The following is a 21,568-nucleotide window of genomic DNA, read 5'->3' as shown; positions in this document are numbered from 1 at the left end:
CACTAGTAGGTACGCTACAACCGTTGCCAGTGCCAAGTGAACCATGGACTCATTTGTCTATGGACTTTGTAGGAGAACTCCCCAGGTCTGAGGGCAAGACGGTCATCTGGGTGGTAGTTGATAGGTTCAGTAAAATGGCTCATTTCGTCCCGCTGAAAGGACTCCCCTCGGCCCAGGAATTGGCTGATCTCTTCATTCAGTACATTTTCCGGCTGCATGGCATTCCGGAGAATGTGGTGTCAGATAGGGGAGTCCAGTTTGTGTCTAAATTCTGGAGAGCCTTTTGCCACCAGCTCGGTATGGAACTGTCATTTTCATCAGGCTACCACCCACAGACCAATGCACAGACCGAAAGGGTTAACCAGTCCCTGGAGCAATTTCTCAGGTGTTATGTGGCAGATGCACAGTCAGATTGGGTAAAGTTCCTGCCATTTGCAGAATTTGCACATAATAATCTAAAGAGTTCCTCTTCAGTTTTTTCTCCTTTCCAGGTGGTTTCGAGGAGATCTCCCAAATTCTCTCCAATACCAGTGGCATCTTCTCCTTTTCCGGCTCTAGAGGATTGGCAAAGGGCATTAAAGGAGATTTGGGTGCTAGTTAAAAGGAATCTCTGGAAAGCCTTCCAGACTCAGAAAAAACAGGCGGATAAGAGGCGGTCTGTAGAGTGGAAGTTTTCCCCAGGAGACATGGTGTGGGTGTCTACTCGGCATCTGGCGTTAAAGCAACCATCACCTAAGTTAGGACCCAGATTTGTAAGCCCATATCCTGTATCCAAAAAGATTAATGATGTGGCATATGTGATTGATCTCCCAGCTAGCATGAGAGGTGTGAGATCATTTCATGTTCCTTTGCTGAAGCCGGCCGTGCATGTGGATTCCTCTCCCGCCCCCCCCCCCCCCCCCTGTGATGATTGACGGCCAACCTGAGTATGAGATCGAGAAGATTTTAGATTCTCGATTGGTGCAGAATTCTGTACAGTGCCTGGTCCATTGGAAGGGGTATGGTCTGGAAGAGAGAACTTGGGTGCTGGATTGCCGCATGCATGCCGAGGAACTAAAAAAAGAGTTTCACGAGTCACACCCTGAGAAGCCGTGTAAGAAGTGTCCGGGGTCCACTCCTCGGGGGGGTTACTATAATAGAGAGCGGAGATGCCGCCGCGGCGGTAAGCGGCATGGCGGCTGTCTCCGCGTCTCAGCCGGCGGCCTCTGCCGCGCAGTTACATGTTGGAGTTTTGCCTGGTCCCTCAGTTGCACATAGACTGAGGGCTACACGCGCACGCGCCAGGCGACAGGACCTTTATGCGAGTAGAAGGGGAGTCAGCTGATCAGCCGGTCAGCTGACTCCAGCAGTGCTCCGGATTGGCTGAGTGACTGGGGCGGCGCTGTGGAGCGCTTTTGGTATACAGGTAGTCCTCGGTTAACGATTGAGATAGGGACTGACATCTCGTTCTTAACCTGAATCTGTCCTTAAGTCGGGACAGCGCCGGATTTCTGTGATTTAAATGGTTTTAAGTACTGTAACACTGATCTAAAGACGTGTGTGTGGGGAAGTGAGCAGCTACATACCGCACACCTCCCGTGCCCTGGCGTCACCCTCTGCCTCTGAAAAATACCTCCGTATCATTCGTATCATTAAACAGATCCGCGCCCTCTGACCCGAATACTGTAAAAGATGCGCATGCGCAGTATGCCGGGTCGCCTCCTGGCCTGCGTCAGAGGACGCAGATCTGTGTAATGATACGGAGGTATTTTTCAGAGGCAGAGGGTGACGCCAGGGCTCGGGAGGTGTGCGGTATGTAGCTGCTCACCTCGCCACACACACATGGCGTCTTTAGATCAATGTTACAGTACTTAAAAACATTTAAATCACGGAAATCCGGGGCTCGCGGTGACGTCATCGACGGGGAGGAGCTATCGGCGGGCAGTTCGTATCGGCGGGGCGTTCGTAAAGCGGGCGTATGTAACCCGAGGACTACCTGTATATAGGACCTGCCTGTCAGTTGCTCTTCGTCTGCTGCTGCAAATGCTACGTGTTAGCACTCAGACCTTAGTCAGATCCCAAAGTGTGCTAGAACCAGCAGGAGCTGGGGATCCACACTTAGCCAGATTCTGTTGATAGCTTAAAGTACTAATTGAATTGTATTATTTGTTATGACCCTCTGCTAGCCTTGACTTCTCTTCTGCCTACTGATTCTGTGCCTATGCCTATCTGATCCTGTTGCCGACTCTGCTTGAACCTTACTCTGATTCTGTCTTCTGTCTTTGTACCGTGTGTTGCCGAATCTGCTTGTCTGACTCTCCTACCCTCACCAGTGAGCTTAGTTCTGGTGAGGGATTCTCAGTACACTCTTTATCACCTGCTCCTCAGGTTGATAACTGCAGTACAGTCTAATCACATGCTCCTCAGGTTGATAACTGCAGTACAGTCTTAATTACCTGCTCCTCAGGTTGATAGCTGCAGTACAGTCTTAATCACCTGCTCCTCAGGTTGATAGCTACAGTACAGTCTTAATCACCAGCTCCTCAGGTTGATAATTGCAGTATAATCTTAATCACCTGCTCCTCAGGTTGATAGCTACAGTACAGCCAGAATCACCCGCTCTTCGGGTGATAAGTACCTTCTGTCTTACTGTGCATCACCCGCTCCTCGGGTGATCCGATCACTACTTCATCTGCATCTCCAGCCTGCTGGAGTACTAGATTCCAGTGTTCTACAGAGGTACCTCCCTCTACCAGCTCCTCTGGGAAAGTGAGTATCTCTATCTATATTTACTGTTGCACCAAACACTTCTCTTACACTTAGCTGTCCTGCTATACTCGCATTATTGGTGATCCTGCAGATCACCACATAATCAGGTATAGCATCTGTATTATTGGTGATACTGCAGATCACCAATAATCAGAAAATTTGTCCTTGCTGACACCGATCGTTACACCTAGGCCTTCCAAATATAAGAAGATACAACCTGGCCTGTATTTTCCGCCATGCTCACGATTGGATTGTTGGCACAGAGAAATTCTCCAATACTGCCTTGGAACGCCATGTGGCCGAGCCTTTAGACCTATTAGGTATACTTCATGCGAATTGGGCCACTTTACCCATACTATTAAAACATAGTATCATCTATAGAGACACACTTATAGCTTGGAAGGAAGTGAGAAAGCTATTCGGCCTTCCATGGAAAATATCTAAATATATTCCTTTTGAGGGCAATCCAGGATTCCAACCAGTGTTAATGCAATCGAATTATATAAGATGGGTGGACAACGGTATTACGAAATTGGGAAACTAACTGGATTTGAGAGCACATAGATAGCTAACCTTTATAGAGGTGGTCAGGCAGTATGGCATTCCAAGATCAGACTTTCTAGCATATGGACAAATCAGGTCCTTTGTGAGGTCACATATGAGGGAAATATCCAAAATAGCCCACATTCTCCCATTTGACATATTCCTGAGGCCAGAAGGGGGCAGAAAATCACTATCAGAGATATAAAAGGGTTTAGCAAATCTAGGGGCACGAAAATGGCTATCAAGAATATGTCAAAGTGGAATTCATTTTTTGCAACATCAGAACAAAGGATACTGGATGGTAACAATTGCGTTAGACAAGTAATTACTAGTGAAAAATTGAGAGAATCCCACTTAATGATTTTTCAAGCTAAATATGCATTTAATATACAGTACCGAGTACCTAGACCAGGGTATATAGAGTACTGCCCGAAATGTAATTTTAAACCGGCTGACATGGTTCATTGCATATGGAGCGGTCCAGTGATACAAGATTATTGGGACAGGGTTCTGAGATATGCAAATAAGCTAGGCTGAATTACCATTTCCAAAGACCCTATGGTCCTACTATTTAATTCCAGTGTGAAAGATGATAAATCTGTTATATTATCTAACTTAATGCATGTGTTATTTGTAGCAGCTAGAAAAGTGATCTACAACAGATGGATATATCCTACCGTCAATCTGGGACTTGAAAGAGGAGTTGAGACATTTAATGATGCTGGAGAACCTTGACGCTAGCTTAAATAAGGAAAAGGGTACGAAAAAGTTTTTTACAAAATGGAAACCTTTTCTTTTGGACACCTATTCCTCCACGGAACTAAGCAAAATAGTGTGTCCCTTTAAATACACCACCTGGTACCTCAAGGCACATATATCAGGCTCATTAGGACGTCTGGACTTTGGGATATGATACTTAAGACCAACAACTAGGATCAATAATATCGGATGGGCAATGGAATTTGAACAATCTTAATTTTTTTATTATAGTAATAGGATGATCAGAGAGCGGATGGGGTGGGGAGCGGGGATTTTTGGGTAGGGGAGATATGGGGGTGGGTGGGGAAGGAGGGTTTACCACACTAGTGAAGCTAGTGCCTGTTGCACTACCAGTTGCCGTTTCTTGAATATGTTCAAATGTGGAAAAATGTTTTTGTAATATCCAATAAAAACATTTTGGAAAAAAAAAAGAACAGCATTACTACCTGTGGCTGTCCACACTAACAGTGCTCAAAATGGGAGAACAGAGCGGCTAGGGAAGACAACAATAAAGCCCATAGTCCAAATGGGGCTGGGCAGGGAGTGCATGAAAATTGTACTGTTACTAGCACAGGGCTAACACCGGCCATCAACCTATTAGCACCACACGCGTTACCGGGTTGACGCGTGTGTTGTTATGGTAACACATGGGGCAACGCAGTTGGCATTAATGGGTTACCGGCTGGTTGTACTGGTAACAGTAAAATTGCCTTGCATCAGACCCCAGGTCACATGACACTTCCGCTACACTTTAAGTACAGGTTTTTTGACACACAGTAAAAAGTACTATCAGTATAGAATGTTTTGTCATGTTATGTTATCAGCATTTCTGAACTCCCCTCCATGGGTTTGTAATGAGTATAGGGGTAGACCAGTATGCGTCGCCAATTCCTGCAATGAGTTAAAAGGTTAAAAAAAACAACACGTTTTACTATATTTTGTCTTAATTTGTGTGTAAAAAGCTGTACCAATCTAGAGAAAAGGGTCTGCAACTATGCCTGTAATTTATATTTAAAATGCATTTATTTTATCAACAACATGGCTAAACAGCCACCATATTCCAGACCTCCTAGGATCATTTATCACAGCTATGATTAATGACTTTAAGAGGTCTGAAACCTTTTGACTATTGAGCCTTGTTCTCAACAAAATAAAGGTCATTAAAACATAAATTACAGGGATAGTTGCAGACCCCTTTCTCTTCTTTGGGTATTAGAGGTATAGATTTGCCTCGGAACACTGCGCTGCCTGTTTATGCTCTGCTAGAATTGGTAGAGCAGTGTGTTTTATTTTGAGCTGTTCCAATTGTTGAGATTCTCTAGCATCTTGAATGAAGGGTCTATTAGTGCACTGTCCACACACAGCACTCCTGCCGCAGTATTGAAAGTGAGCCCCAAGATCACCATTATTAAATCGGTCAGAGCAGTGGACCAATGAGAAGTCCAAGTAGACAATTCAAAGATGATTTACACTGAAGCTCCATTCTCTCTCCTCTGCTCTAATATACTGAATTAACAGGGAATCCTGGCAAACTTACCACTGAAAGTTTTCTCTTGGTTTATTGAGCTCACCAATTACGGTATTATTCTTCCTGCTGAGGATTTTGATTGCTAAGTTCAATAAACCAGTAGGAAACCCTGGCATGAGATTGAGTGCTGTTTTACACTACATGCGGTTCCAATTTCAAATTTTAAAGGCGATTTTACATGCGATTCTGATGTTTGTTGCGATTAAAAAAATCCTGCATGCTGCGGGGTTTTTTTCCCGGTTTTCTACTTGTCTTGCTAGTAATCCACGGATTTGTGGTGTAAAATAAGCCATACGGTTGTTGTTTTTTTTTCCAGAGGCTAATTGTTTTTAAGGAATACAACAGAGAGGAGAACCTTGGTCTTTAAAAAAAAAAATTCAAGTGCTTCTCATTTGGTCAATGGCTTTGACCAATGAGAATCCTTCTCATGAAAGATCTTCACTGTTGCACACAGATAGACAGAACGGGGAAATCTTATGGGAGACTTAATGACGCTTACCCAGGATTCCACTTTGATAATAAGGCATGCAGATGAGGCATTGATCTCAAATTACTGAAGAACCAGGGGATTACAATGATTGGGATAGCTCATTAGACTTAGATTATGGCAAATGACAATATGAAATATTGTTTTGTTCTGTTGTTTAGAAATTGTATTTTTTTTTCAATTCAATGTGTTTCTTTCCTGGTGTCCATTTTTTTTAAACAGGAATGAGTAAGGTCTTAACTAATTCCAAAAGTTTTCTGCCCCATCTTGCTGAGCTTCCTGTGCCATGGTGTGTGGGCTGGTATTGTGTAGGTGGTGGAGGCCCATGCTGGCTGGCTTAGCTAGCAATACAAATCTGCATTGGTGACAAGGGTTATCTGAGACTTAGGAAGGGAAAGCATGCTGATTTTTTTTTCTTTTAATTCTACAAATATATTTAAAAAAATGTAAAACAAAAAGCATCATCCTGAGATGGTAAAGCAGGTGTAAAGTTTAGCACTATATAGATGCAAATATCTCAGCAACACTATCTATTGCAGGGGTGCCCATTAGGTAGATCGCGATCTACCGGTAGATCGCGAAGGCCTTCATGGTAGACCCCGGCCCCACTACATTTTCCATTCTGTATATACAAGTGTGCTCCTAAAATTGTACATAGGTAGATCACTTTGACTTGATAATTTTTGAAAGTAGCTCACAAGCCGAAAAAGTGTGGGCACCTCTGATCTATTGTGTGTGCTAGGACCATAAAGTCAAGCAATCGAAAAGGGAACAAGTCCTTTTAAACAGCACCACACAAGTATAATATTCAAAAAGTACAATATTTATTAGTATCAATTCATAATATATCACTATAGAACAATAGTTTAAAAACAATTAAAATCGGTCATACTGCCAATCATAATCACAATAAAGATGCATATACACAATAAGTATATATAATATATTGATGCGCGCCTAATAATCAACTGTATACCTGAATTTAATCAGAAAAAAACACACTATGGAGTGCTCAATACAGAGCTACTCCCAGTGATAGAACCCGGGTTCAGTATAGAGCTTAGAAAATAGAGCAATAGTACCTCAATATCAATGATAAAGTGAACACACAGTGTATATGAACAACCATCAATATGATGCAGTATGAAATGTAGGATGCAATATAATCATAAAAGCTAACAAAGAAGTGCAAATAGTGAGATTATGACACTGAGAAACTGTGACTATGATACTGCGTACTGTAGGAAAGGACACAGCATAAATGAAGCAATATACTTGTGCACAATAAATATATTGCTGTGATTAATATAGATATATTGTTGTAATGCGGATGATTTATCATGCTCCTTTAGGTATCTTTAGTGTGGTATTGTGACACTCAAACTGTTACTTGGCATTGTCGGTGTTTTTGCATGCATAGTATATGCTATATTCCATTTACAGATACTTATTTCCTGTTTGCGCTCCAGCGTGGTCTCCACGTCCCTTTCCTTCCGTCCCTCCAGCCTTCTGTGGCGCTATTGGTCAGGCGGGGCACGTGATCTCCGCCTCCTTCACTATATAACTTGGCGTCTTTCGCCATTATACTACACGAGTCCCCCCTGCTCTTGATAAAGCGGCTTCGCTGCCGCGGAACCGGTGGAGATATCCGCCTGGGGCTCCCTTACTGCTCTGCTGCCTATCCATTGCGCCATCTGGATAAGTATATTGCTTCATTTATGCTGTGTCCTTTCCTACAGTACGCAGTATCATAGTCACAGTTTCTGAGTGTCATAATCTCACTCTTTGCACTGCTTTGTTAGCTTTTATGATTATATTGCATCCTACATGTCATATTGCATCATATTGATGGTTGTTCATATACACTGTGTGTTCACTTTATCATTGATATTGAGGTACTATTGCTCTATTTTCTAAGCTCTATACTGAACCCGGGTTCTATCACTGGGAGCAGCTCTGTATTGAGCACTCCATAGTGTGTTTTTTTCTGATTAAATTCAGGTATACAGTTGATTATTAGGCGCGCATCAATATATTATATATACTTATTGTGTATATGCATCTTTATTGTGATTATGATTGGCAGTATGACCGATTTTAATTGTTTTTAAACTATTGTTCTATAGTGATGAATTGATACTAATAAGTAAAGTTTAGCACTCATCTCATTTTAATGTTAAACAGCACTATCACATGTAAATGTAGTAACTGATTTAGAAGAAAAGAACACTATACAATTAAACTTGTTCAAAGCAGTTATTTCTTACATTGCCCAGGCAAGGTATTTTTGGATTGATGTGCTTTTAAAGATGTATTCATACCATTACTTACTTGCAAGTGTTAATGTTGGTGATTGTTGGAATTGAATCTGGCCCTTTATCACTTTCCATACTTTTGAATGTGACAGGCTTTTTATGGCTCTTATCTACCGTATATGCAGGCAGAGTACAGATTCAGTACCCTGTAGGTCTTTTCTTTATTCTGTAGGTCAAATCTGTCAGGCTGACTTTACCATCAGTCTAAGAACACGGAGCAGTAGATTTCATTTAACAGCCAAGTGAACTGTCCTGCATAGTAGATGTGTGAGTGAGGGAGTGGGAAGTTGACAGAGGGAAAGAAGAAATAAGCAAAGCAAGACATGTATGCTGCCAGAACTGGAAAACAGGAGACAGAGAGAATGAATATATTGTATAGCTTTATGGCATCTAAATAAAGTATTCCAGAGGTGATGGGTAGGGCGTACATGTTGTTCTCTCCTTTGACAGCTCAGTGCTGGAGCTGTCAGAAGACTTCAGTGCTATAAGTAGGGCATATAAATTACTAAAATGACTACTACAAAATTCCCCTATAGTGTTCTTTATTGCACCAAACTATAAAAAATAAAAAATATGGTCATGATTAAATAAAAATTGTTAGCATCAAAATTGTTGGAGCATAAAATGTCATGACCGTAGATGAGCATGTCCACGCTATACAGTATCAGTAACATATAGAAACCAAGTCTTTGCCCACTCAGTGGGAAGTAACAGTACACTCAGGGCCGGCGCTACCATAGAGGCAAAGGAGGCAATTGCCCCAGGGCCCCAAAGCCTGTAGGGGCCCCCAGTGGCTACTAGAGGAAAAAATTTTTTTCAAAAAGACCTTATAGTTTTTGACAAAATCGATTTTTAAGTTTCAAAGGAAAAAAAAATACACATTTAAAAACCTGCCGACTTTAACGGTTAATAGCAAATACACCTTAAATGCTAGAAACCCTACATTTGCAGGATATGTTAAGGAGATCATTGGGAATAAGAGAAAAAAAATATTTTTCAAAAAGAATATAGTTTTTGATAAAATCGATTTTCTAAAGTTTTGAAGGAAAAAAGTATACTTTTAAATGCGGTAAATGTCACTTTTAGTAGCAAGCCTAACGGTAGTGTAATTTTACATGTATCATAAGAAAGAACAATGAATTTCCTGACGGGGTTTCCAGGAAGGGAAAACTCCTCCGCAGCCGCAGCGATTTGGCCAGGGATCGCTATACAGCCACAATTTGGCAGTATGAAGATTCCTGGCATTTTTTCCTATTTTCCCAATTTGGGGGGGGGGGGGGGGGGGGGGGGGGGAGTGTGGGAATATTTTTTTTTTTTTTTTAAATTATGTGGGGTCCCCCCTCCTGGAACTTTTTAACCCCTTGTCCCCCATGCAGGCTGGGATAGCCAGAATGTGAATCTCCGACTAATTGGGGCTTCACACCCTGACTATACCAGCTGCAAAAAGGTCCCTGAATGCCGATTTTTGTTCCGCAGTATCTGTTGGGGGGCCCCCAGGTTTATTTTGCCCTTGGGCCCCATTGTTGCTAAAACCGGCCCTGAGTACACTAAAACCTAAGGCCTAAAATACAAGGTATCATAGCATAAAGAGCCTTACCAAAAAGTGCCTCTTCAGTGCTTGCTTCTTTGAAGGCAACAAGGAAGGACATTGCATAGCATAACAAATATTAAATAGAGGTTTAAAAAAAAACTCATAAAGAATATGCTGGAAGAAAAAATTACTCGGGTTTCAAAAGGCACCAAAATAATGGATTACACTTTTGTGAAGTGACAAAAGACAGAGACACGAAGGACAAAAGGATGCCACCAGTCATAAATGTGAGCCTTGTTTTCTCTAGAGGAAGTCTATATTGGCCTTTTTAGGTAACATAACCTGTAAGGTCCATACTTACAACATCTTCAGCTTTTCTTGGAATCTATCCTGCTGTACCATCTTTATTGGTGTCCACTACAGAAGTGAGGAAAATTATCCCCAACTAGGACAAAGGGAGGACTGAAAACTAGACCTTTTTTACTTAATCCAGAAATGGGCTGACAACAATAAAACACCTCTCCTGTCCCACTCTTGATTTGTCTGCAATTGAATTTACAAAGTAAATACATTTTAACCAACAGTGAATTGTAAAAGTTGAAAAAACTTTTATGTTCTTATTACTGCCCTCTTACGTTTCTACGTTTCTTTAGGGGGAACTGGAAAAGGAAAGACAGCAACATGAATCAATAATATTAGCCATGAGGGAAGAAGAAAGACTGAAGATGGATAGGGTGGCCCGTGATCTTGAACTTAAATGGACTGAAACTCTCAGGTATAGTTGCAAAACTGTTAATGATAGACATAAGAAAACCTATATTGCTATAACTGTCCCTGTGTATACCTCCATGTTACTTCTGTGCAGGCAGGAATGCAGTAAAGTACGAGAAGAGCTGAGAATACAACACGAGGAAGACAAGAAAGCTGCTCTTACTCAATTGTCACAGCTGAAAGAAAGAGAAATCCATACAGCTAAGGACAGCTGGCAGAAAAAAGTAGAGGACCTTCTTGATCAGGTATCACATACTTCTCTTACCACTCATATCAATAACTACTCTATAACAAAGGAAATTCAAGGTTGGAACATGAAGCTTAAAAGTGGGCTAAGTACCATAAAGTTTAACTCCATGAGAATATTAAGTCATCTTTTAAACCATTCATGTATTCAATAATGCATAAGATAGTATTATAATGCACAATAATTCAACAATACACCTCATTGTAATGCACAAAAAAGTATAATGTAAGTATACTAGTGTGTTCTTATATTCCCTCTGTAATTTGTATTAACAGTGACACACTGTGTGTAGAGTTGGGCCGAACCTCCGATTTTAGGTTCGCGAACCGGGTTCGCGAACTTCCGCGGAATGTTCGGTTCGCGGAAAAGTTCGCGAACCGCAATAGACTTCAATGGGGAGGCGAACTTTGGAAAAAAAAAATTCTGCTGGCCACAAAAGTGATGGAAAAGATGTTTCAAGGGGTCTAACACCTGGAGGGGGGCATGGCGGAGTGGGATACACGCCAAAAGTCCCCGGGAAAAATCTGGATTTGACGCAAAGCAGCGTTTTAAGGGCAGAAATCACATTGAATGCTAAACAACAGGCCTAAAGTGCTTTAAAACATCTTGCATGTGTATACATCAATCAGGTAGTGTAATTAAGGTACTGCGGGTCCACTGAACAGAACAGGTATGCAGTGGCGGGTTTACTGAACACAACAGGTATGCAGTGGTGGGTTCACTGAACAGGTATGCAGTGGTGGTTTCACAGAACAGGTATGCAGTGGTGGGTTCACAGAACAGGTATGCAGTGGCAGGTTCACTGAACAGGTATGCAGTGGTGGGTTCACTGAACAGGTATGCAGTGGTGGGTTCACTGAACAGGTATGCAGTGGTGGGTTCACTGAACAGGTATGCAGTGGCGGGTTCACAGAACAGGTATGCAGTGGCAGGTTCACTGAACACAACAGGTATGCAGTGGCGGGTTCACTGAACAGGTATACAGTGGCGGGTCCACTGAACAGAACAGGTATGCAGTGGCGGGTTCACTGAACACAACAGGTATGCAGTGGTGGGTTCACTGAACAGGTATGCAGTGGTGGGTTCACAGAACAGGTATGCAGTGGTGGGTTTACAGAACAGGTATGCAGTGGCAGGTTCACTGAACACAACAGGTATGCAGTGGCGGGTTCACTGAACAGGTATACAGTGGCGCGTCCACTGAACAGAACAGGTATGCAGTGGCGGGTTCACTGAACACAACAGGTATGCAGTGGTGGGTTCACTGAACAGGTATGCAGTGGTGGGTTCACGGAACAGGTATGCAGTGGTGGGTTCACAGAACAGGTATGCAGTGGCAGGTTCACTGAACAGGTATGCAATGGTGGGTTCACTGAACAGGTATGCAGTGGTGGGTTCAATGAACAGGTATGCAGTGGTGGGTTCACAGTACAGGTATGCAGTGGTGGGTTCACAGAACAGGTATGCAGCCAGGAACAAGCTAAGCCTAACTAATCTTTCCCTATGAGAGACAGTCTGCAGCAGCTCGCCCTACTCTCACTAATGCAGGCACACGAGTGACCGTAATGGCCACCGCTGCCTGCCTTATATAAGGGGGGTGGGGCTCCAGGGGCTAGTGTAGCCTAATTGGCTACACTGGGCCTGCTGACTGTGATGTAGAGGGTCAAAGTTGACCCTCCATGGTGCATTATGGGGCGAACCGAACTTCCGCAAACGTTTGCCTGCGGGACGCGAACGCGAACCACGGAAGTTCGCATGGAACCGTTTGCAGGCGAACCATTCGGCCCAACTCTAGTGATGAGGTTACAGATCTTGGATTAAGATGAGGGGTATTCCTTCCTGAGGGATTGGCAGCAGCTTAAAGTGTAACTGTCAGGCATAAAATCAGAAATCAATTCTCTATTTTTATCTGTTAAAGGGACTCTGAGGAGTAAAGAAAACCAAAATTGGAACTTACCTGGGGCTTTCTCCAGCCCACCGTAGGTCGGGAGGTCCCTCGGCGTCCTCCTGGCTCCTCTCCTGGTCCCTTCGCAGAAATCACGACCGGCGACACTGGGGCCGAGTGTCGGGCTGACACTTCCTAAACAGTGACGCTCGTCGTCATTATGCCCGCCACTACGCGTCATCACGGTGGCCGGCATGACTGTACTGCGCATGCGCGGTATTCTAACTCTAAACCGCACATGCGCAGTACTGTCACGCCGGCCGCCATGATGACGCGTAGCGGCCGGCGTGATGACGACGAGTGTCATCGCTCAGGAAGTGTCAGCCCGACACTCGGCCCCAGTGTCGCCTGTCATGATTTCTGCGGAGGGACCAGTAGAGGAGCCAGGAGGACGTCGAGGGACTTCCCGACCTATGGTGGGCTGGAGAAAGCCCCAGGTAAGTTACGATTTTGTTTTGTTTTTTACTCCTCTGAGTCCCTTTAAGTAATAAGGATGCTAACCAGGCAATCCAAAAGTTCAAATCACTCTTACTTTTCTTTACCATAGAATACCATTCCCTGGCTCTTATTTGGTACATTGCCGGACAAAGGAAGTTGCAGTGCATCCTGTTTTTGTTTCTTTTTTACTTTCCTCCCCTTCTAATAGTTATTCCCCTTAGACATAACTAATGTAGCCTGATTGGCTGATGCGTCTTTCCTTCCCTTTTTCCTCTCCCACACCTCTGTTCCTCTCTGATTGGCCAAAATGTATTGTGCCGAGAAGCTGAGAAAATGACTCACCCCCTGCAGCAGCTTCTGAAATCTGATCCATACAAATAAACCAGCTCTGCAGAGTCACACAATTATGATTTATGACAATGCACTTCCTACTACAGAGCTGGTGGGAGAGTCTGAAGACTGGGAGGAGGGCGGGCAATGTATACACAATTTGGCAGGGGAGAAAAAAGAGTAAGAGAGGAAATGACACAAGACAGACACAGTCAAGAAGGAAAATGCTAGGAAGGATTTTCTCTTTTTTTTTACTATTTATAAATCACTAAAATCAAAATGTGGACAGTGCAATACATATGTTATGTAAGTAGAGCACTTATATGTGTGGGTTTTTTTTTTCAGATAGTATGGCTGACAGCTCCTATTTGACCTCTGCTGACTAGATTGCTAGGTAGTTTGAGGTATTCGCTGTTGGCTACAATTGCATAGCACACCTTGTACTAAGTGTATATAGATGGGACAGTCTGGGTATATGTTAATAGCAAACAACAATAGGAAGGAGAACCATACCCATCTGCGCTTACAGTTCAAAGAGGTAATAGTGGACTCAATAAGTAAGGTGAGTCAGTAACTGCCTAAAATGACCTAAACCCAAAGTACTGTATATGCTTGTTTGAAGAGGTGGGTATATTGCACATCTGGATATGAAGGCACTGTTGTATGGAGGAGTCAGATTAATCTCAAGAGAAGTGTACGTAAACAAATGACCACAAATGCCAATGAACTGAAGTAATGTTGTAAATAAGTGCCAGAATTCCTCCACAACAATGTGAGTGACTGATAAAGCCCTACAGAAAATACTTGTTTGAAGTTATAGCGGCTCAAGGAGGTCCTAAAAGCTATTGAACCACGGGGTATACTTCCTCTTTCATATATGGATTCTAGTTTGGCTTCATTTTTTTTGTTAAATAACTAATGACATGTTGAAATTTGCTGTGTGTTGTTTTACACCTAAAATTAATTTGAATAACTGAAGAACCTGAGAAGTCTTGGGTGTTTTTTTTTTTTTTTGGATAAATCTTTAGAATTTAAAGATAGTGTACTTTTTTGTTCACTCTTTTTCAATGAATGAATTTAAAATATGTTAACTAGGTCTGTATAGATGGCTGTTTTGGTAGTGTGGTCTTTCTCTGACCTTATATCAAAATGCATCAGTTCAGTGAGAACAGAGAAACAGTCACCGTTTCCTACAGCTCTCCATTTATTGTGGTACATGCAATGATTCATACAAGGTAGTTCAGCCGTAAAACTGCTTTTCCCTCTTTTCTTTCCTTTAATGTTTTTGCATTAAGAATTCCAAGGTCATAGCCTTCGTTTAGCATAGCTCCCATGTGCACAGGCATAGCTGATTTTAGGTTAAATACCTGCAAACATTGATTCTCTGGACATGTGTACAATCCTTGCTCAGTTACACCCAGATAGGCAATTAGAAAAAAAAAATAGAAAAACACAACACTAAAAATGCTAGGTTGCCCTCAGCAGTCCTGTAAAAATCACTGTCTCTGTTTATTAATAATAAATAGGATGCATTATGCACATTTGTTTCTCTAAAAGTACAGACATACACTTTATTACAATAACTGACTGTTGATTGAAATTTAGAAAATATTGTTTCACTCTCCTACAGGTATGTGTCTATTGTGGGCATAGACATGTAAATATCTGCTGCGTGAGGCAAGTTTAAAGGATACCAGAGGTGAAATGATGAGATAGACATGGGTATATACAGTGCCTAGAACACAAATACTGTAACTATGCTGTTTTCCTTTTTTCTTTCTCTGCCTAAAAGAGTTAAACATCAGGTATATAAGTCAGGACTGGGTAAGACTACAGTGTGACCCTCACTGATAAGAAATTACAACTATAAAACACTTTCCTAGCAGAAAATGGCTACTGAGAGCAGGAAAGAGATAAAAGGGTCAATAGTTCATAGATTTTAGCTCTGGCATACTTCAATGAATGTGTCATTGAGCAAAAACAGTAAAAAACATAAAAAGTAGATTTAAATATAAAATAAAACTGGAATGTCTTAAAAAGTCATTTTTAGAAGAAGAAGGATAAATACAATTGTTTATTTCATTAGTTTATTTTCACCTCGGGTGTCCTTTAATAATTAAGTATACATAATTGGGTGTGTCTCAAGATTCACAGCTCAGACAGAGGGTTTTTGGCCAGTGCATTGCAACACACAAAATTGTTGCATTCTGATGCCGAGTCAGTCTTGTATGCAGTGCATTAACTGTACAAAAGACATGTTTACATGGGAAGTGAAGCATACTTAAATGGTACTGTATGCTTCACTGTATGGGCACACCACACCATTAAGGTGCGAATGAAGAATAATGGCACTGCAGTGAATTCATCACAGTGTGTAAGGAGCCTGTGTGAACTGAAAGCTTTGGATATGCTTTTTACAGTGCTCTGTTTTTTCTGGTTTCCATGTGTGGAAAGTCGTAGCTAGCTGCAGACTGAAATGTAAGTGGGTTAAAGGGTTTACAATTGACTGTTTTTCATGTGCTTTCAGGAATGCGAATTCGCATTAGACCTTACAATCAATGTAAGTCAATAGGCTTATTCACATCTAATGTGTTTTTTCGCAGCTGGGTGAACAACTTACAACATGCAGCATCACACATTTTCTTATTAACAATCATTTAGCAACTGTGGCAAAATATGCACGTTGTAATGCAGACAAACGCACATGGTGTCCAAAAATGCATGTGCATTTTCTGCACAGACAAGTGTGAACTCTCCCTAAGGGTGGGTTCGCACTGCGAGCATGTTTCTAAGTGCCAGTGATTTAAAAGCACTTGTTCATGTAATGCTATAGGTGATATTTAAAAAAATGACATCACTCAAAGTGAGAATGCACACATAGCATTGCATTAGCAAGAGCTTTTCAAATCACTGGCGCTTAGAAAAGTGTTTGCAGTGTGAACCACAGAACACTTTTAATAGCATCTCCTTACAACATAGCTTATGTATCGATTAAATGTTTCATAAATTTTGTGCTAGTTGAGCTATAGTGAAAAAATGTAAAAAAAAAAACCTGATGCTTACCGCAAGAAAGGGAAGGCTCTAGGTCCTATAAAACCTTCCTGTTCCTCTCCTGGTCCCGTTGTTCCTTCGTTGCCTCCCCCGATGGGTCGGATACTGCTCTCTGCCGCTGCGGGAGGAGCTTCGGTTGGAGACTGCTAACAGGGGAGCCCTGTGGTGGAACAAGGGGACCAGGAGTGGAAGGCTTTATAGGACCCAGAGCCTTCCCTATCCTTAGGTAAGTATCTGTGTAGTTTTTTTCACTTCAGACTCACTTTAAACTGTGAATATTTTGTCTGAAATGTAGGTTTAATGCTAGTTTCAGGGCCCGTTTCCACTAACGCAAATTCGCATGCGTTGTCCGCATGCAAATTCGCATAACCAATACAAGTGGATGGGGCTGTTTCCACTTGTCAGGAATTCTGTGCGGTCTGCTGTGCATAAAAATCTGCACGGCAGAGCCGTCAGAATTCGCATGCCGCACACCCGCACGTAAATCGCCGCTAATGTAATGTAATGGGAAAACCGCAAGCATGTTAGTCTTACGGTTTTCCCTGTGCTTTCGCGTGAAAACCCATGTCAATGCTTGCCGGCATTAACATGGTTAATATCGCATAGCGCAAACCGTGAGCGATTCTGCGTGAAAATCCGCAGGCCCTCACAGTGGTCAGTTGCATAATGCGCGCTTTATAATGAGTGTAAACTGCAATTGAGACTGAACATAGACTCAAAAGTGGAACTGTAGTGAAAATGACATAATTAATTAAACTGTTTATTTTTTACAATATTTATTTATAAATTATTTGGTCAGTGTTTGCCCATTGTAAAAATCGTTCATTTCCATGTTTACATTCTGAAATTGATCACAAGTTCTTTAGTTCTGACAGGTGATCTTTAGTTCTGACAGGTGATCTGTGCGAAATGTTCGTTTACTGAGAGTTATTTGCACACAGGGAGATGTTGCTTGCTTTGCAGTTGGAAAAAGCTGTTATTTCCCACAATGCAACAAAGTTTACAGATAGCAAACTGGCAGGACCATGGTCATACCATCACACTGTGAGAGGGGTTTCACCAAAATAACTGCTAATAATAGCCGGTTAATGGGCAATCCCCTTTTTTCTGCAGAATTATTCTTTAGTGCAACTAAGCACTGTGAACTAGCCCTAATGTGTAAATATATTGATTCTCCAGTTGCCATACCATAACACCATGTGTGATTATAAGGGAACAAAATCCAATGTAACTGCCTTGTTTTCTTCTCTGCTATATATGATATGATGAAAAGGATACAGAATATTTCCTTTTCTTCTTTCATGTAGAATGGCTAATTTAAAATATAAAGAGGAAAACCGAGAGCCCAATATAGTGTAGTAAGTGTTGGAACTGGGAGGAATTAATTAAACGTAAGTAATATACTTACAAACCAGGGTTACCCCTAAGGCAACCACTGTAAAGGCAGGTGGGAAGGTTAGGCCTGTCCCCACTCAAGGCTAAGATGTCACTCTCTGTGGATAGAAGAAAAGGAGGGTGTACCACCCTTCCACCATGGGTGGATATCGAGATCTGTAAAGATGTACAGAGGCGCCAACAGAATAAAATATGCTAAAACCGTTTAAAAGTTCAGGCGGCGGTGGTGGACCGGCCACTCCAAAAACAGACACGATGCTGTCGATTGAGGTAGTAACAATTTATTCACATACTCCTAATAACAATTGGCAACGCGTTTCACGGGCATAGTCCCGCTTCCTCAGGCAATAAAGAACAGGTGTATCACACAGCACGGGGTCCAATATCAGCTTGGCACCTCTCCTACATATTTAAAATATGTATCCTAAGGTAAATAAAACACAGACAGCTTTCTCATTTAAAGAGAACCTGAACTGAAAATAAAAAGTCAAAATAACCATTCACAGGTCATACTTACCTCCTGTGTAGTCTACTCCTCAATCTCTTTCTCCTCTCCTGCGTCCCATTTGTCCACTGTGATCAATGGAATCCGCCCTCCATTTTAAAAACAGCCAATACCAACAGCTTCCTGGTCAGCACACTGTTAAACTGTAATATCACCCTCTTGAGCCATAGGGAAACATGGACATTACCTTGCACATTCAGTTGTAACTGACCGCTGCTGATATATAACTGACAGCAACTGGTATATTTCAGCTCTGACAAAATATTGTCAGAACTGGAAGGGATCACTGTAAGAAGAAAATGGTGAGCTTCTGAGAGGAACTGACGGTGAGGTTAGTCTGTAATATTCATTTGAAGCTAAGTCATGTGTTTATTTTAAATAATTTTACTCGCTTCAGGTTCCTTTTAATCTTTAAAGAGAACCTGTACTGAGTAAAATTATTTAAAATAAACACGTAAGGTAACTTCAAATGAACATTACATAGTTACCTTGCCATCAGTTCTTCTCAGAAGCTCGCCATTTTCTTCTTACAGTAATCCCTTCCAGTTCTGACAACATTTTGTCAGAACTGAAATATATCAGTTGCTGTCAGTTATATATCAGTTGCTGTCAGTTACAACTGAGAGGAGAACTGATGTGTCCATGTTTCCCTATGGCTCAAGTGGGCGATGTTACAGTTAACAGTGTGCTGACCAGAAAGCTGTTATGGGGTAACAGCCATTTTCAAAATGGAGGACGGAGAATTCCATTGATCACAGTGGACAAACAGGACACAGGAGAGGAGAAAGAGACTGAGGAGTAGACTACACCGGAGGTAAGTATGACTTGTGTATGCCTATTTTGACTTTTAATTTTCAGTTCAGGTTTTCTTTAAGGTCTCCAATTTATGAAGTGTTGAATATTACCTTGAAAAAGTATTTTTCAGTCGAAGCAACTCATGGGTAGTTTAAAGTATTTGAAATGCAACATTGCATTGTGTTCAGTGAACAATGTAACATTTTGGCCATCCTTGCCAAAAAGGAAGTACTTCCAGTGCAGATGTGTATGGAGTCCACCAGCCTCAGGGACATACACACAAATATCACAGGGAGTCTTGGTGGGACGAGAGGTCCATCACACCTCTCAAAATCAAGTCCAAGCATGCAAAGATTCCCATATAGGACTCAACCCTAGGCAGGATTATTCCAAACTTCTTTTATTTAATCAATAGCAGTGATGCAGCATAACACACCAGCACAATGTTTCAGACCTGTCGCCCTTTTGTCCAGTGCTTGAGAAGTGGATCGAAACGTTGTGCTGGTATGTTATGCTGTATCACCGCTATTGAAGAAATAAAATAAGTTTGGAATAATCCTGCCTAGGATTGAGTCCTATATGGAAATCTTTGCATGCTTGTAGTACTTCCAGCATGCATATTGTCAGAACCAAACAGTGAAGTTGCTTGCCAAATGAAAATTGTGGGGAAAAATATATTTTTAGTTTTTATGTCCAAGATTTACGCTGTGCTGGAGACTGTACTGGAAGATTATTTTGCAATCAAAGCAGTCTGTGAATAGACTGAAATTAATTTAAATGCAGCATTACATCGGGCTCAGCTAAAAATGTAACTTTCTGGGACAAGCATGCCAAAAATCCAAAATACTCCTAGCATGCAGTATCTTCAGATAAGGAATGAGTTCACATTGAATGTCCTTAATTCTTAATTTATATTCAAACATCCCCAACATTTTTATTCAAAATAGTTTCACCTCTGTAAAGTTTTAATCTCAAGACATATAGGACCCGATCCAATTCTCCTTTTCTCCAAAGTTTTCTTCTGGATGATATTTTCACATTATAAATAAAATGCCTTTTAAGACACTAGCAAGCAATAAAATACTCAGAATAATTGTGACAGTACTTTTTACCTACTTTTTGGCACTTTTTCAATTTCAGAGTGCAAAAGTTATTTTAAACTGAAGATGAAAAATGATCTCCTAGGAGAAAGCTTAGGAGGAAAAGTGAATTGGATTGGGCTCACAGGGCCTGATTTACTAAGCTAAAAAGCTAAAAAGGTCAAATAAAGCAATCCTTGTTCTGCTTCCATCAGGTGTGAAGCTACTGCAGTTTGTTTAGTGGATTGACCTGCAGAGAACCCCCAAAATAGTGTAGTGGCTGGATAGTGTACTGGTTAAGGGCTCTGCCTTTGACATCGGAGACCAGGGGTCAAATCCTTGCTAGGGAGTCAGTACCTATTCAGTAAGAAGTCCTTGAGCACGACTACCTAACACTGCAGGGTGGCCCCTTGAGCGCGCCCTTAGTGGCTGCAGCTCTTGAGCGCTTTGAGTCCAACAGGAGAAAAACGCTATACAAAAAGTTAAGATTATTAAAACGAAGCTGGGGGATTGCAGTGACCAGCTACTATTGTTGACTGAAACACACAGGGAGTACGGGTTTTTTCTATAAATGGTGTATCTAGAGTGAAGCCAGTGATGGTGAGGGCATGGGTAGACTGGGGAGCTTTCATGTGAGGTGAGCTTCAGCTGTCAGTGTAGCTCACTCTTTGAAGAGAGTTCTAATGCTAGTTGATATCCTTTTTTTTAGCTCATTTTCAACAGCAAGCTTGTAATTTTCAAGCACAGAGAAACATTTATATACTGTACTGTATTTAGAAATATTCATATTCATCTGGGAGATTTATTCCAGGACCTAGTTGCTGGGTCTTACCTATTAAAAATACTCAATTACTTAAAAAAATTAAAAATATAATAATTTATACTATAAGCAAGAACAAAACCAGGAAGAAGCAGCAATTATATTGATAGAACAATGTGTGAATTCTACACTTCCACTGGCACCTTTATTCTTGGAAACGGCATTCTGTTTTTGTGCGAAAACACTGAATTAAAAAGTAAACATTTTTGTTTATTTCTTTACTAGCTTTAAATACATGAGGCAGAGTAAAAAGTAGCCATAATGTAGCAATCAAGAGTAAC

At 41.6% G+C, this 21,568-nt stretch overlaps 1 protein-coding gene across 5 annotated transcripts in view; it reads left to right on the top strand.

The window, feature by feature from the left end:
• The window catches only part of FAM184A (family with sequence similarity 184 member A), a 306,218-nt gene that overhangs the window by 229,614 nt on the left and 55,036 nt on the right, over positions 1-21,568 (top strand). For all 5 annotated transcript variants that reach the window (XM_068231372.1, XM_068231373.1, XM_068231371.1 and 2 more), the window contains exons 9-10: positions 10,565-10,686; positions 10,777-10,927. In XM_068231372.1, the coding sequence (XP_068087473.1) occupies positions 10,565-10,686; positions 10,777-10,927 (273 nt within the window). The remainder of the gene's footprint in view (positions 1-10,564; positions 10,687-10,776; positions 10,928-21,568) is intronic.

This window comes from Hyperolius riggenbachi, chromosome 4 (assembly GCF_040937935.1).
Source record: "Hyperolius riggenbachi isolate aHypRig1 chromosome 4, aHypRig1.pri, whole genome shotgun sequence".
Classification (NCBI taxonomy): Eukaryota; Metazoa; Chordata; class Amphibia; order Anura; family Hyperoliidae; genus Hyperolius; species Hyperolius riggenbachi.
This window is presented reverse-complemented; position numbering and strand designations above follow the sequence as displayed.